The sequence below is a fragment of the Amblyomma maculatum genome, chromosome 1 (assembly GCF_055883805.1).
Source record: "Amblyomma maculatum isolate TAMU_Amacu chromosome 1, ASM5588380v1, whole genome shotgun sequence".
In the NCBI taxonomy this organism is placed as follows: Eukaryota; Metazoa; Arthropoda; class Arachnida; order Ixodida; family Ixodidae; genus Amblyomma; species Amblyomma maculatum.
Window position 1 is genome coordinate 397,342,055 of NC_139344.1, and position 17,173 is coordinate 397,359,227.

The window sequence follows — 17,173 nt, forward strand, 5'->3', positions numbered from 1 at the left end:
TGCAGTAAAGAGCAGCCATTCTGCGAATAAGCTCTGTTATGTTAGCTTGCTTCCGAATGCAAATATTATCTATTCACGATGTACACACGAGCTTTACCCGCAGAACAACAAAAAGAACCAAGCGTTCAACGCTCCGGGGAAACGGGAACAAAACAAAGAACACCCGGAGAGATAGGAAGGCGCCCAATTAGGCAATGCTGCCCGTCCACACGCCACTCTGCTGGAGCAACAATCACAGCACCACCACGCAGCGTAAACCCGCCCAGCGGAAAACTCCATCAGGCAGACTGCGATGCGATGATGCCGGCGCCTGGGCAACTGCTCCTCACCCTCTTCTCCCACAACTCCTATATTCTGGAATGGCCCGGGAACCGCTATCTGCCCCCTCTCTCCCTCTCCTCGCGACGAGTGTCCAAAACTGTGGAACCCGCCGCCACTCTCAGCAGCCTACAGGCCCGGCCGCATGACGTGCTCAGCTCGGCATTTAGGTGCACCGCATCCCATGGCGTGGCCGCTGCCCATCCAATCTGGGAAGCGCAAACATGCAAGGCCGCCACTGTCATAAGACGTCGCTGCGTGCGCGTTGCCTTTCTTGCGCTTTGCTCTGACCGGAAGCGTTCTAGTGCTGAATACCAAGACCAATTCAAGTGAACACCAACTCTTCCCGACAAGCTCGGCAAGGTTGGCCCCAGAAAAAAAAAAAAAAAAAGTGCAGACAATTTTGGCTAAAATTATATTATCGCAAGAAAGCCGTGTTGCGCAGGTCTTGCTCTTCTGTCGCCTCGCTCTGTGCAGTTGAGTGAAATGAGACCCGTATTTGCTACCAATTAAATACCTGCTTTTATTGACCGCCTGTGCGACTGCAGCGCCATACTGCGGGACTTGACGTTGCTTCGTCAACGAATTGCTATCTATCTGTTATGCAGCTGCTATGCGTAGTAACACTAGCACGGACATATGGCTCCAGAAGCATGCTGCCTGGATTAGGATTGCTCGAGGTAGTAGCCTCCGAATTAGTGCATTCGTGCACTAAAAGCAAAAAGCAGGCAGTTGTCAAAGTCTTCGCGGATAGACGACCATGAAGCCGCAATGCTCGCCTGCAATGCAGGCAACCACTACCACGGCCGCTCAATGGGGAGGCGCACTTGGGTGCGGCCCGTCGCGTCTCCCGAAAGAGCCGTATTGCGCCTAGTTCTCATCGCCACCGCCGCGGCGCCACCGCTCCGGGACAAGTCCAGGCGAAGAGCTGCGCGCAGCGGCCGTGCCTGTGCTTTCGTTTAGGCATCCGCGCGAGCGGCGCTGGATCATTTTAGGATTTATGAGCTGCGTTTCACACATTATGGTGATGTCACGTGCAAATTTGTTATTGATAAGGTGATAGCGGCATGTCACCATGAAAGCGCTTTTCCAAGTTAGACGTTGACCCGTTTACAACGAGAATCGAAGAAGCAGTGCGCCTCGCCGAGTGGGCACCCATTTAGTTACGGGCGTTTAAACCACTGTAATAAAATATAACATATTACAATCTTGAACTCATGACAAAGTTTGGGGCCATTTATTCAGCGTGCACTTTGTGGAAACTCACAATTCAGGACGTAGCGTTCAGCATTATTGTTCAGCGTGTTCCTCCATTTTCGCTGGAAATAATATTGAAGTGAGAAGCACCACCTGAATATACTAGCTAACACAAACTTACAAAAGAAACAACACGAGACAACCAGTTCAACCAGACGCCCGAAGGTTAGGCAACTTTTTCTTTTTATTTTGAAGCCACATGACGCACAGAGGACACCCAAGCCTATTACAAACGAAGAACTTTCCTAGAAAGAGGTTTATGTGCAAGTATTATTTTTTCCACTGTCAGGTTTATATTTCCTGCCCAGTTGGTCAGCAGGGGTCGCATTAGTTTCGTTAAAAACGTTTTGCAGAGGTCCTTGGTGTGACTGCGGTCTCCTCTCTCGCAAATCAACTCCGGACATTGCACAAAATAGGGGAGAAGGGATAAAACCAACATGTTGCATAACTTGCTGCTTCTTCTGACCTCTGGGCACTTCATCACTTTGCTAACAAAGGTGCATGTGAGCTTGCACAAGGCAACTACCTCCATTTTTGGATACCTTAGGTGTCCATCGTCAAGATTCTTGATAATTCCATAAATTGCTTCAGTTGGCTTTGCTACCTGCAGCAGGGTTTTGCAGGAATCACAAGGCACCTGAAAACGAGCACAAACCTTTATCAAAGGATTGGGACAAATAAAAAAATAATGACACTCTAAAGTAAGCACTCGAATACTTTTAAACTTTTGTTAAATATAAATAATAAAGACCCCCCTCCCCCCAGGGCAAGCACTAAAAACAACAACCAAATTAAAAAAAAAAAGAATGTTTTATGCAATTTTGTAAAAATGTTCATACCTCCTCTTCACATGCACGTGCAAGGTAACCAGCCAAGTATGCGATCGGTGCTGACTCTATGTCTGCTGCTGGTTCACACCACACATGAATGTATCCAAGCTCTCTCGAAAACTCTCTCGCAGCAGAGGTGATGGCAGCGGGCAAGGTACAACTTTCGTAATCTTTAATGCCAAATTTTATAGCTGCCTTCGCCTCAGAGTTAATAGGTGCATTTGCGGACTTTGATGCTTGCAAGATGCCAACCTGCACAAAGCATGGCAAAATTTGTATTATCTCCGTTGATTTTCGTTTGTCGCTAATGGTACCTTCAGTATTTTCTCTGAAGTGAAAACTGCAGCCCTTGCGTCAACTCTGTCGTTCCCGCCATTGAATTGCCTTAGGCTGCTAAAAAGCGATTCTACAGGATCGCTGTTCAGGGCCTGCGTTAGGACGTATCGGAAGCTGAAAATAGGAGATTCGGTCAGATGCAATGCACTAGTAAGGCGCACAGAAGACATTATTGTAAAGATACTTACTTGAAGTGATCAAGAAGGTACTCAATTAGCGCCACTGTTGATCTAGTTGTCATGATTGTTGCTTCGTACGTTTCCTTGGTTAGTCTTTGCTTCGACGTGCCTCCTTGGACCTGAATGTCTTCGATATAGCAAACAAAGTCCAACTCTAACCAAGAGAGCCGCTCGTCATCTGACAGATAGAATGGCTCCTCTTGGTGCTTCCATGCCTTCACTGATGCAATGTTGTGCAAGGCATACCATTTCGATATCATTTGCATAAACGTGATTGTGGCGGAACTATCTTGAAACTCACACGCTTCAGGGTCGCACTGAGGGTTGCTCTGGAGGAACTGAAGTGTGGCTATCACAGGTGGGGAAAATAAATCTACTGCCCTGCGCACCTTCATTTTTTCAAGGTTGCTTGGCTCAACATGAGCCCGCGTGAGGAACTTTACAGGTTTAACTAGAAGTTGGGATTGTATGTCAAAAATCTTCTTCAAGTAATATCCACCTCGAATGGCCTGCCCCTCATCCACCATTTCTCTTTCCAGAAAGTTCGTGCGGAGATTTTTTATCAAGTGGTTTGGGTCAAACGCCAAAAAAAGGGGGTCACTTCTGAAAGGGTGAGGCACCGCATGTACAAGTGCACTTTCCTCTGAAAGGCTCTTGAAAAAGGCAACGTTAGTTTGATGGTTGTCCGCAACAATTGTTGCGATGCGAAAGCCAACCTCTTCGACTGACTGCATGACTTCCATGGCCATTGAATGAAGCTTATCATTCTTAAGGCAGCGGGTGAAAAAATAACCCACTGGTATGATGTAAGATGTTGATAAGCCTCTCAAAACAAAACACAACAGACGGTTTGCCACCTGAGGGATTGTTGTTGAGAGCTCTGCAGAGCCGATGTCTACAAGGCCGAACACTTTGTCGACTTGCCGGTCATATATGACCTTTTGAGCTATAGACATCTCATCAACAATTAATGAACAGTAGGCCTCTTGCGGCACACTCAAGTTTTCGTATTCTACACGAAGGCGTTCTTTGATGAGAGATGTCACATCAACTTCTCCTGTTGACTGACCAACATATTTCTGCAGAGTGGTACGGCACGGCAGCTTAAAAAGACCTCTTGATCGGACGTGCTCGTAGCCTTTGCTTGAGCATGCTTTCCAAAGTATGCACTCTCTCAGAACATGCTCACTGTACACAGTTTTTTTCATGCGACAGTTGGTCACTTGATTTCTGATGAAGAGAGCTGTTTTTTCACCTGCTTCGGCTGATTTTAGTAACTTCATGAAGTCCTGAACCGCCTTGTTTTCTTCATAACCTTGCAAGCGCTCTTTCAATTTGTCGTGCTCGGCTTGCAGTTTTTGCAGCGCTTTTGCTTGGCGAGCGATTTTTTATTTCAGCCTGTTCTTGGCCTTCTTTGCATCGTCCAACACGCTCGCGAGATCGAATGCAGTCTGACAAGCCTCATCAACCAGCAGAGCATTTTTGCTACAGATTTCCAACGCAGACTGGCATGCATCCTCCACCAACACGTTACTTTTGATGTTCACTTGCGTGCTTACTTCAGGAGCAACATCATGGTAGCAATCAGAAAGACGAGACCCACTCACATTTGGATCCTCTCTGGAACCATCACGCTCAGCTGGAGTTCTCCGAACTGTGCCATCAGCAGACCGGTCAACTCGAGGTCTCTTTGTTCTTTGCGAACTTGTTGGTTGCATGTAATGTGGGTAGTTCGCGAATACGGAGGGGACGGCTGATGGAAGCAGGATCTTCAGTTTTGTGTTCTTCCTGTAGTCGTCGTCTGTGAAGTGCAGTGAGCATACCAGTGACCTGTCATTCGGCTCCCACTGGCTTCCTTTTCCGGCCGAGCCCTCCCGAGATATGTTTTTCAGCTATGCTGCTCGACGTTGTAAATCGCACGGGAACTCGTGGTAACCGATCTTCGGATCTTTCCTTGAGTTCGTGGTGCATAGCGGCACACAGCAGTTGCGTGGCATAGTGACGCATGCGTTTAGGACGCTGTTGACACAGACACCGATGACATGCACGCAGAACTAGCAGAACCACGCAGGCATGCTGAGCAGCAACAACTAAAACACGCGCCAAAACAGCGAGCGAAGTCCTTTCCGCGTCGTCTGGCCGTCCGTGCCGGCGGTAGCCGGCGGCGCCTCGTCCCGGAGTGGTGGCGCCCCCGCGGAGAATGACGGCGGAAACTGTAACTTCTCCCAATACGCGCTTCCCCAGCCATTGCGGCGCGACGCGACGGGCCGCACCAAGTGCGCCTCCATTGAGCGGCCGTGCCACTACCTTCGCATGTGCTACGTACGACGCGGAAGTGATAAATACGAGTTCATAAAACTATATTGTCACCTGTTTTCATTCACGCGTCTTGTCAGTCGTAGCACAGCGGATAAGCAAGGCCTACGCAATAAAGCAGGGCGGTTCCGCAACATTTATTTCGGCTAAAACCGCGGGATTTCTTTTATGAACATTCGTGTTAATGTTTCGTGTCCATTCTCAAAGAAGTATTCCAGTCAGTCTAGGCAAGAGCGAATTATAGACATTTCAACCAACGATGGGCATCAATGTCTAAAAACGTTTTCAAAACAACAGATACGAAGGAAATGAGGCGAGGCAAAATCGAGTATGGCGCGATCACAGGCTACCGTATAGTTCTGCCTATGCGAAGGACACAGGACTTGGACAAGTAGTACGACCAAGCAACGTAGTTGGCTAAAATTAGGCGGCCTTGGACATTCGTCCTGCCTTCTACTATTTAGCTCTATGATGCACTGAAGTCGACGTCTATTGATTTAACGAAGGAAGCCGCATGAACTAACGCGACGAACCTCGCGCAAAGCGCCTCTGCGGCATTCAGGCGGATAGCATCATCTGGTATTATCACACTCTGCACGAGCGCATTAATGTCACGCGCATACTTGTTGTCTTGCCATGACGCATGATCCGCATGACCGCGGCCCCGCCAGTTGTGCTCGCAACTGACGATAGCGGCCGCTCAGCTCGCGACGATTGGACGGAAGGGTAGGAAACGGCTCTGCCTGTCGACGGCGCCGTGATCAGCGATTCCGATCAGGGCAAGACTGCCATGCCCACGCCTCCAAACGACGAGCTTCATCGGACGTACGGGAAGAGAGGGAAGGAAGTAAATAAACAAATATACAGACCCTGAGAGGCTACCTTGCACGCAGCACTCTGTCTCGCTCTCTCCTCGGTGGGAACCCATTCCGAAGAGCCTATAGATCGCCAACGGCCTCTGCCATCGACGTTTATGGCCCAAACATCCATCTCGCCACAGTGCACCCCAGTCTCAGGCATCAGTCGAGGAGAATAGCTCAAGTGAAAACATTAGCAAAGAAAACGAAAATTCAGAATTGGCACTTCTGGCCTCAGACTACGTGGTCGTTGTCAGCCAGTCGCGGATGAGCTAACTGAGAAGGAAAATAAGACTTCTCACACGCGCTGTTATTTTCGTTCACACACGCTTCTTCGCTGCGTAGCATGTGAAGTTTTTGTCCAACGTTCATATCCCAGGTGCTTTGTTTTTGAGCCAAGAAGTGTGGCGGCTGATGCATTCCAAGTGTCCCAAATCTCCTGATGGTAACAAGACTTTTTCCCCCACCCTGTTCAACAGGAAGGACATCCTCGAATGCTAAAGGAGTAACGCTATATAAGCGGTTTAGAAGCAGAACCTCTGGGTTCTAAACGTTTGGCAAAGACTGTACGTCGGCTACTGTGACGAATATGGGCTTGGCGACCAGTAACTTGGACATTGTGCACGTCTCATGTCATAGCGCCCAGACTTTTCTGATGAGCAACTCTAATCGCTGCTGTTGACGTCGATGCTTCACCCATAGAGTTAATACTACTAAAACTAGAGCGAAAGCGAGGGCGGCACTACCATCTAAACAATCCATGATGTAAACCCTCTCCACTCCTTTGCTAATCGTGTTCGCAGCCATGATGATATTTCTCGCAATCTACAGCTGCGTACAGCCAGCGCCCTCTAGTTCTAGCTACAGCAGACGAAACGATACGAAACTATCGCAAGTATATGCTTTTATCAGCCTTTATATCACTTAAATTTTACAACTGTAAGAAAATAAAATGCGAAAACATTTTTTATGAATTGTAATGCTTTATGGATCTACTTTTTAAGTATCTTGGGAGAGTAAAGCAAAAATAATTATACGAGTACCATCATGGCGCTACACGACTGTAGCACAACCTCCTCGCCGCACTTTACCTCCCTGGTTTTGCTCGTCAAACTGCCCAAAAAATGCGAACGACATTTAGATAAGCGCGAACAAAAATTGTCGATTTCTGGCTAACTCGAAACAACGGTAGCAGCTGTCCAAAGGTTCACGACACCTCACGACAAACAGATAGCAAAGTGCTCTAGTACAGACAATATTCAACGCCTCCATGCATGCGACCACCATGTTTGCCACAGCAGGAATTGGGGAGGGAGGAGAACGTGAAGTTTTTCAAATATGCGCTGTAACTCCAGAAATTCTGAACATTTACACTTTAAGGAATTTCAGCGGAACTACACTTTGGATGTATACATATACACTGGGTACCTCATAAATGCAAGCGCATAGCGCTACTGTCACCGTGGGACCGATGACGTGGCGGTTGTTGACGCTCGTTCGTTAGCGCAGGTGACAACGTTTAAGATTGCGCGTTGGGCACTTCGCAGTACAGAGAAGCAAATAGGCTGCAGACTGCCCGTCAGCTGCTGTTTCCGCAGTTGCACTCGCTTCGTGTCGTAACGAGTTCGCAAGTGCAAATCATCACCCGAAATATTTACCTGAAGCATCTAGTAAAGCCATCCCACACAACCTGCTACGCAAACTTTCTACAAAATGCGAATTTTGGCTTAGGTTCCGCAGTCCTACCGCCAGTACCACGCAGGAAGCAACAGCGAAATGACGAACGGAATGAAGCCCGAATTCACGGGAGACCGCGCAATAAATGAATGAAGCTGAAAGTATTTGTTTAGTTGTATCATTGTGAGTACACAATGCAACACAGAGACTAAGAATATTCAAACGAAGGCGATACAAACAACAACACGATATAAAGACTCGGGATTACTGGGTATCTCATTAGTGCAACTATTAAATCACGCTTTCTTCTTCTCGGCAAGCCAACTGAAGTGTACTCAAGTGAAATAAGTGCGTGTTTAAGACAGAAGTAAACATGTACAGTTATCACCCATCTTCGTCACCAATGGAACCAGCTTTACCAAGGGGGCTCACGCTTACGCAGCCGTGTATATCGGCACACATAGCCAGCTGCACGACCCGGGGCGCTTTCACTTTTAATTGCGTTCTGCGCCACGATCGGGGTCAATCAGGCTAATTACGGGGAGGGTCGGATCCACGCCATCAGCTCTCGTCAATGGCCCGAGCGGGCGCCTTCGTCGATGTAAACGGGGCTTACAAACGCGCAAGAGCTGAAGAGTACAGGAGAGACGAGGGGGCGTAGGGGACGAACCAGACGCCCCGGCTCGCTTCGATTTTTTTCCTCCTCCTTCCCTCATACATATCGGACAAAAAAACATGAAAATGAATGGGGCGAGAGAGAGAAAAAAAAGAAAGGAAGGGAGCTGGTTGCGGCTCAGTGATGGCGGTGAGAAGAGGGGAGGCTAGGGAAAACCCAGTCGCTCAGCCCTGTTTTCATGCGGGGGAAAAAAGGCGGAACTGGGGGATCTTATCGAGAGTGACGTCTTGGTTCTGGTCGTCTAGAGAAGAAACTCGTCTCCAGCGGAGATACCGTGCAGGAGACGAGTCCCCCTTCGCAGCTCCGCCCGCTTCACAGCAATAAAAACGTCGCTAGGAGAAAGCGACCTTTAAAAATTTGTTGGGGCCATAAAACTAAGCAATGTGCCGAATTTGGCAAATTCTGTTTATGTTTACTTTTTAATTACCTTCATTTTTTCGAACCAGTAAGTAGTGTACTAAATGGACTGTTCTGCAAATGCTACTCATTTAATGCTGTCCCCCTAAAACGATTAACTTTTATTTCCTTATCTGGCTTGGCACTAAAGAAAAAATAAGGACTGTTATTTAGAACAGCATTGCGTCTCAGGGAATAACTAGCCGACTCAGGTCTTTCCAACATATAGGCAAAGTTCATCAGGCACTTACTTACTCATGAGAGTTGTGTAGTTCGGGTCGAAGCAAGCTGTCAATGCAGCGGTATTCTTGTATCGACCAATACAGATGCCGCGATCTGTGTAGGAAGCTCAAATCTCCCTCCCTTTTTCGATAAATTTTCACTTATATTTTATTCCCTAAACTTGCCTTTACGTTTTTCTTCATATATTCCCGGCCTACACAGAACTCCCAAGTAACCAATGCGGGCGCGTCCATGCATGATATTGTACATACAGTCGCCATCAAGTCTGCCCGACGCGTGTGCCCGGGAACAGTTTTGCTCTAGCGCCACCGGTCACTCAAACGCTTGGTATTCCTATTGTAGAAGGAGGAAGGCACACCAGCCGATGCTAGCCGTTCTTCTCTGAGCTCGAAATCCCAACATGGCGCTCACACTGTTCCTCGAACCCTATACGCTATCGCGTTTCTTCCTTTTAGTCCTTCTCAACCGTCAGGCTAAAATCTTCAATACACTTGCGGGCACCAAGGTGACAACCGCTAACCAACTATTTCCCATCCTTGCAATAAACGAATTCGGCACAAGCAGACTATCCCATACTTACCCACTATACATTCCACAATAATACCAGTCGGCCAAACAGATTTCGCGCGTTGTTCAGAGTGACAGATTTAGAACATTTGTTGCGGTTCATCATTACTTTCTAGCATAGACAAGTGACGAAATACCAACAAGAAATGTGACGGACACCCGGCTCTTTAGGACTGGGTTAAATGACGGTGGTTGGTCTTGAATTAAAACCAGCTGCAGTTTGGGATAGTAATGTTACTAACGGCGGCGTATCAAAATATGTTTTTTAAAACGTTTTCCACGGGCGCATCTTTACGATTCTGATAAAATATTTCCCCTCCCCACCAGGCAGATTTCTTGGCAATAAACTTCCACGTATACTATCACTAGCACCGTAGTCTTTCACATGTTGCGGTCTAATAGAAATTTGAAGCTCGCTATGTCCCTAGATGGTCTTTTGATCGATCAAGAGAATCAACACCTCTGATTTCGAAAGGTCGAGCTTTCTGTAGCCTTTAGCAGGGAAGAGGTGCTGTGGGATCAGAAGCTGCTTTCAGCCGAAAAAGCGCACACATCACATAGTTTACTAGGAAACGTTTAACACACTGACGAGCTCTTGTCATCCGGATCCTTCCTCGCGGCTAGATTAGTGAGTCGCCCACACTGCCATGGAGAACACTGCGATGTGTATACAACACCACAAGGCGTGTTGACGGGTCTTCACCAGGGAGCAACACAGACCCTAGTTCTGTGGGCGTCACAGGGAAATTCTGAAGCCTGGGCACAAAAGCGTCATCGATGAAAAGGTGAAGAGCTCGTATATTCGAGGATGCGTCTAAACGTTTTCCCTTCGTGCGTTGGAGGAAGAGCTCCAAAAGCATCTTTTTAAACTTGGTTGCACCAGGCAGTCTCGGCCTCTCGGAGTTCTTGTGCATCAAGGGGACTAGAACGATGTGTGACCGGTGAACTACAGTTAGCAATGTAACGTGATATCGGTGCTGTTACTCGAATAATTTTGCTCAAAATGCTGAACCGATTTAGTCGGAAAAGTGGCTCCCAGGTCGCGCTCACTAGAGCATAGAGTTTCTTACTCTTACCTAGAAGGAAAGCTGTCCTGCCGTCTATGGGAGTTTACATGGAGTTTCCACACGGCCAGTTCAGCCACCATGGGCGCTCAGTGGATACCTACTGAGTGCAGAACTACAACTTTTGGCCAAAACTAATGCAAAGATAAACCTTGTTCTACCGTAAATAATGCCCTAAGATTGAATATTGTGACTATAAATTGCAAAAAGAGAGAGAAACAGCATGTCAGTGTGATATTTATCCAATATAAGCGAGGGCTCTTTCTCCTATTGGCTTAGTTTTGAGCAGGACAAATACCAATATTTCGCACTTAATAGGCTCACTTTGAAATAAAAAAATGTTATGAAAATATTTATCGTTGTGCAGTCACTTAAGGAAGTTTTTAGTGGCATTTCGGGAAACAGAAACCATTTATTGGCGACGTCTGCTTTTGCGCCTTCGCTACTATGGCTTTCACGGTCTATGTACGCACCTTCAGATGATGATGATAACGAAAAAGAAACATCTCAGTAACGCCACTCCACGTACTCGAGAAAAACCGACTGTCCCGCAGCAAGTAGCACACCGGCCCATGATTCTTAGCGCGCCCATGGTGGCTGAAGTGCAGCGCCCTCAGCTTTCCCTCTAGGTAGTGTAAGGAACTCTATGCACTAGAGTCATCACGCCGCGCTTTATCTTGATGCAGAATGGGGATAAACATTCCAACGGATCGAAAAGGCGTGCCGTAGTCTGTAAAGCGTAACGCTTCGTGTTCCCTTTGTGAGCTAGCAGTTGAAGCACTGCGTCGGGATTGAAATGAAGCCGGTCAGAAGCGGTGTGTCAGAAGAGGTCCATCACCTTCGTGAGTGGAGCTGGGGAATCTGGCGATGCATCTTCGTGGATGTGTTCTTGCAGCGCGGGATCATTTGTAGCCCACTTTTGTAGCTTCATGCCAGCAGTGCTGGGGATACTGTTTGCCTCTGTATACCTTAAATGATTCCTCGGAACTCGAGACACCAGTGACGAGGTCACCGACGTAAAAACAAGTCGAGAGGAGAGCAGCTGCACTTTGTAAAAAGATTTCAACCTGTTGTAAATGGGGCAGTAATGTTGCGCCCAAAGAGGTCCCTGGTTCGATCCCGGGTTTCGGCCCCATAACTTGCAGAAGAAGGAAGGCACACCAACCAATGCTCGCCGTTCTTTTCTGAGGTCAAAATCCTAACATGGCGCTCACACTGCTCGTCGAGCCCCACGCCCTCGCGTTTCTTCTTCCTTTTCGTCCTTCTCAACCGTCTGGCTCAAATCTTCAATAACTATGTCAACGAACGGAGCATATGCACTAGCAGCGGAGAACGTACTCGCATAACGCGAAACTTTCTTCCGCCAACTGCAAGCGCTGCGCCAACGTATAGGTGACTTCCTTCGCGCAGAACTGCCACACTGACAAATTAACAAAAACCGCAGATCAATTTTTTCAGTTTATGGGCATGCGAAGGCTGCGCTTTACTCGTGCCAAGACGATCTCTCGTGTTCCTTGTAATAAACTCTCCGGGGCTTTTACGTGTGGCGTAGCCGTCATGTACGCGTACACAGCGCCATCACTCAGACCGCTCATCCTATCTCTGTTCTTAGACGTTCTGTACTTGGACGCGGGGCCATTGGCAACGAAACCTCTCCGAAGCCGCTACCACGAGAATCGCTCTTCCTTTTACTGCGGCATGACTCATGCCTGATGACGCATCGGCCTACTGACACATAAGGAAAAACATCAAGCTCTTAAACATCCGTGATTTCCGATGTCATGGATTTCTGTTGCTTAAAAACATGTATTGTGGTCCATACAAAAGTAATTGGAAACATTTTTTTTTTTTAGGATTAGGCATACAAAACCTAATGGATGTTTATATTGCTCCGCAGCTCTCGCTATGAAGATAAATGACATTGTACATGACCTTCGAAATAAATGGCATTACATTGCCGTTGCTTTCTTAATTTCCTTCTCGTTGTATTTCGTTGCCTATTTTTTATCGAGACCTACCACAAAAGCACTTTGTTCGCAAAACAACAACAACGACAAAAAAAGAGAAAATTATTCCCCCGCAGAGGTTCAGGACCAGGGTATACCAATTCCCCCGAGAAGAGCCGAGGAGGACGCCGCGAAAAAGCTTCGATTTTGGGACGTTGAAGGAGAAGTGAGCGTGGCGGGGACAGCTATAGGACCGAGGTTGTTCTCAAATCGAAAAACCACCTCATCATCAAAACCGCGCGCACCCCATATCACTCCTGAAAACACCGCGGCTAGGCGCCCGAGATCAGATACCACAGCATCCTTGAGCGTCCCATCAAAAACATGGGTCAGCATTGACTCAGCACCCTTGCGGAGCGCGGGAGCGATTCTCTGCTCACACCGTGAAGGGACGCTTCGCCTGCGGTAACGGAAACGCGAATAGGTGCACAGTGACGTACCGTACATACAAGACAACGACCAAGTAATCTAGTAACGTTGGTGCAAGGGGCATGCCGGTCAAACCTGAACGAGCACGTACTTCCGGTGATACCGGTTAGACGATTACTCGGGGAAATAAAGTATCAAATGTAGCAGGAAAATTAAGGTGAAGACCAACTTACTACTCGGAAAAGGATACGTTTGCCTGCCGCCGTATTCTGCAGCGATTCTATCATTAAACTAATTCTTGCGACCCTGTACCGTCAGTGTAACGTAATTTGGGAGAAAGTGGCGGGAAAATTATTCATTGGTTGTGGTTTGCGAGGGAGTTGTCATTGGCTAAACAGCAAGTTTTGGCGGGAATCGCTTGAGGTCGAGGTGGAGGAATGAAAGAGCGGGGCTTTTGCTGGACGGCAGCCGTGCGGGCCAGTCTTGTGTGACTGGTGTTGGCCCGGGGCCGTAGGTAGGAGACAACGTGGCTGAAGTAGAGAGGAAGTTCATCGCTGCGGCCGATAGTAGGCTCGGCGTCGTAATGTAATGTGAAGTGTGTTAGTTCTGCTTATTTATTTTGATTTAATAAATGCTTAGTCAACTTTGGAAAAGCATCGGACGGAGTTCACTCATTTGATGGACGACGTGCGCTCAACTCTGCAGCCGTCAGTCGCAAAGTAGGTTCTGCAGGGTCCATGACCTGCAGGCCCAAAGGGCCTTGGTCGAGCGCGCCCGGGCAGCGGCCGACGCCACTGGGGTCCCGTACTAGGGACCCCACCCAGTATCTGTAAGGGCTGATAGTCAAAGATCCGGCCCATGCGTACATCCACCCCTTTTAAATGAATAAACGTTTTTCACCACCACCACCAGGGTACGGCACGAGGCCCTCCTCTCGCACCCATCACCAACAACCGAGAGGGAAGCCCTTCCGCCGACTCAAACATCAGTCGAGGTGGAGGGCGTTCGTTTTGTATGTATTCAACTTGCAGAACAAGGGGAAAGGGGAAAAAGAAGGAGTGGGTAAAATAATGGCTATGAAATACGGCTTTTAGCAACTATGCGCTGACACTCTTTCCAGACGTCTGCAATAAAGAACCTTTCCATGCTACATTCCAATGATCGATCTCATACCAGTAAAAATAGTCTTAAAGTATTATTTCCACACCTCTCTGACCGCTCCCTAAATTACACACGCATTTAGAAACACAAATACATGCATATACCTCTATACTTGCAATTAAATGCTTGTTGCTGCAGGGCTCAGCCCATTTTTGAGGTAGACGCAATTACAATGAAGCCCTTCAATCTTCCACTCCACTTTGGGAAATCCCATTTAGGATACTGAACTCTGCGTTATTTTCCGTACTTTCGCATCTAATAACAGCAGCTAAGCAAAAAAAAAAAAATCTATTTTGTATAGTAATTTTTAATGAAAAGGACTACATCATGCACTCGGTTGAAACAATGTGTATGCTGAAGATGTGATAGAGCCCGCGAGTTCAGCTCTGTTCTGTTGCGTGTTTTTTTTTTTTTTTTTTTTAATAACAAATACCATTTTCTCCCCATGTGTCCACACAGACTCTACCTCACCAGCAAGCGCATGCTCAGGACTTCCATCGATAAGGGCTCAAGACAGGTTATTTTACCCGGCACAACCATCCTTCCCAAATATTCGAAGCAACCGAAGAGGCACCAGCTCCATGGACAGAAGACTTATTTAGAAGTTGTCCTTTCCTTTATTTATTTTTGTTGCGTCTAACTTCTAAAAGCGCGCTATATCTCAACAACACACGTGGCACCTCAATGCAGTATTTGGTCTATATATATATATATATATATATATAGTCTGTGGAACAGGGGCCTGCTTCGAACTACTGATTGCATATTTCGCAGGCTTCGTCTCGACAGAGCCGGGGCAAAATGCCGGAAACTTTTCACGGATCGTTCGTCACTGAATGCTCGATCGGCTGGGAGAACAAGCGTGGGACGCCACTCCGGCGCAGCTTCATTCGACAGTGAAAACTTTACTGGACGCCCACGCTCAGGCTGCTCAATTAAGCGGGAAGTCTGATATGTTACCGCTACATCTCGGGGCGCTACGGTGGTCGCGCAACACGCGAGTAATGTGGGCGAGCAAAAAGACTCCGGTAAACTTTTAATTAGCTTTTTTTTTTTTTTTTTTAACATAACCACACGCGGTTGATCGCGCTTTGTATGCGCGAGGAAGGCGCGAATGTTTGGTTACAACCTGTTTTGCATAACGTGGTCTTACACGCCGCGACCATCTCGCTATGCTGTTTTTATGAAGCGCCGCTTAAATAGGAACGAGTAATTAGTTTTGTATCAGGGATGTGCGAATGCGTGTAACTATTATTTACGTGACAACGCAAAGGTTCCGTGTCGCAGAAAATCCGGCGTCTGCCCTGCGGCTGTAGGATCATAATGCGCGCCGCATCACCCGAAAACTAATAGCGGGGTACTTACTCTTAAGCGGTGCATGGTCTCTAAAGGTGGTTGTGGTGGTTTGAGGTTTGTGGGGTTTAACGTCCCAAAGCGACTCAGGCGATGAGAGACGCCGTAGTGGCAGACTCCGGAAATTTCGACCACCTGGAGTTCTTTAACGTGCACTGACATCGCACAGCACACGGTCGCCTTGCTTTTCGCCTCCATCGAAAAGCGGCCGTCGAGGCCGGGATTCGATCCCGCGTCCTTGGGAACAGTTGTCGAGCGCAGTCACCACTGCGCCACCCAGGCGGGGTAGGTCTCTAAAGGCGCCTCTCTGTGTCTGAGGGGACAATTCTCTCTGCCCAAAGCGGTCGAATTGCTGTAGAGTCGAAGTTTGTTTATTTCCTGAACCTATAAATTGAACCGAAGTTCAGTGGGTGGGAACCCTGAAATGTAGATGAGCTTGGTAGAGCTGATTAAGTAATATTCTGACGGTTTGAGGGAAGAATATGGTGGCGTGTATGTCTCCGCAGGCAGTGTGGTTATCCGTTCGGACAGGTAACTCCAAACTCTGCCGCAAGAGAAGAAGTTTGGGTTCTGCGACGACCAGTAGCTCGGCTTCCAGAAGTGGGTGTAGACGCATTTTCGAGCGATTTAAGAATACACTCAGAGAGGATTCGTGAGGGCCCTCAGTGGCTGTCTTCAAAATGCAGTAATACAACTTGCTTCATGCATACCAGAGTGGGGCCGAGAACAAACGCAATTTAATGACATCCTAGCCGAAATCATCAAGAAGAAATCTGTTTGGGAATGCAATGTGAAAACAAAATAGCAGATAGTCATCAAGGATAGTGGACAGGATTCCAGAAGAAAAGCGTAGCCGGGGACGGGAAAAAGTGAGGTGGGCGGGTGAAGTTAGACAACTTTGCAGGAGTAATTAGGGTAGCTGCAGCTGACACAAGACCGAATTAGTAAGAGTTACGTCCTGCGATGGAAGCAGTCAAGCAGATTATGACAACAATCATGACGATGATTACATCAAGCTTGGCCTCATAGAATGCCAATAAAACAATCTGGTGTCCGTTGCACAAGTCATTGCGTGAAACATTCGGGTATATAGTTGCGGCAGTCATGAGCTCAGTGCAAATACGCGTACCTCAATTATTACATCCGGGCTTCCTGATCAAAGCAGATGGGCAGAAACGCTATTGCCTTAACAGATCCACAATATCAATCTCTATCAAATAACACGCACCAGTAAGTACAACAAATATGTACAACACGCAAACATCTTCGTTCGCAATTCTTACTTCCTATCGGATTTTCTTGACAGAATTCCTTGATCTGACTGACTGTCTTATCTTTTTGCCTTGGTGCCGAGTCAGTATACAATCTCATCTCAAAGGACGGGGTGCTTTTTATTCCGATTGGGCTGTCGACGTGGTTGAAGCCACTGCTGCATATGAGGTCTGCATATAAATCAGGGAGGGGGGGGGGGGGGGGGCATTATCTCTAACTAAATTTCACCATACCTCTGTCATTCTGATCGCACTGCGGCACTCTCCGTTTTACAAGCACAAAAACCATACAGTACA

General features: G+C 47.6%; 3 protein-coding genes across 4 annotated transcripts in view; all 3 read right to left on the reverse strand.

Annotated features, from left to right (window-relative positions):
• Positions 1–17,173, reverse strand: part of LOC146208651 (uncharacterized) — a 295,550-nt gene that overhangs the window by 221,683 nt on the left and 56,694 nt on the right. The gene's annotated exons all lie outside the window — the stretch shown is intronic.
• LOC146208653 (uncharacterized) lies at positions 1,778–3,030 on the reverse strand. The gene is made up of 3 exons (XM_084595761.1): positions 2,720–3,030; positions 2,415–2,657; positions 1,778–2,212 (listed from the first exon to the last, which is right to left on the reverse strand). Exons 1-3 carry the CDS (start codon positions 2,909–2,911, stop codon positions 1,802–1,804), a joined length of 846 nt encoding a protein of 281 aa, XP_084451887.1. The 5' UTR covers positions 2,912–3,030; the 3' UTR covers positions 1,778–1,801.
• Positions 2,926–3,876, reverse strand: LOC146208654 (uncharacterized). Its single transcript, XM_084595753.1, has one exon. It carries the CDS (start codon positions 3,874–3,876, stop codon positions 2,926–2,928), a length of 951 nt encoding a protein of 316 aa, XP_084451879.1.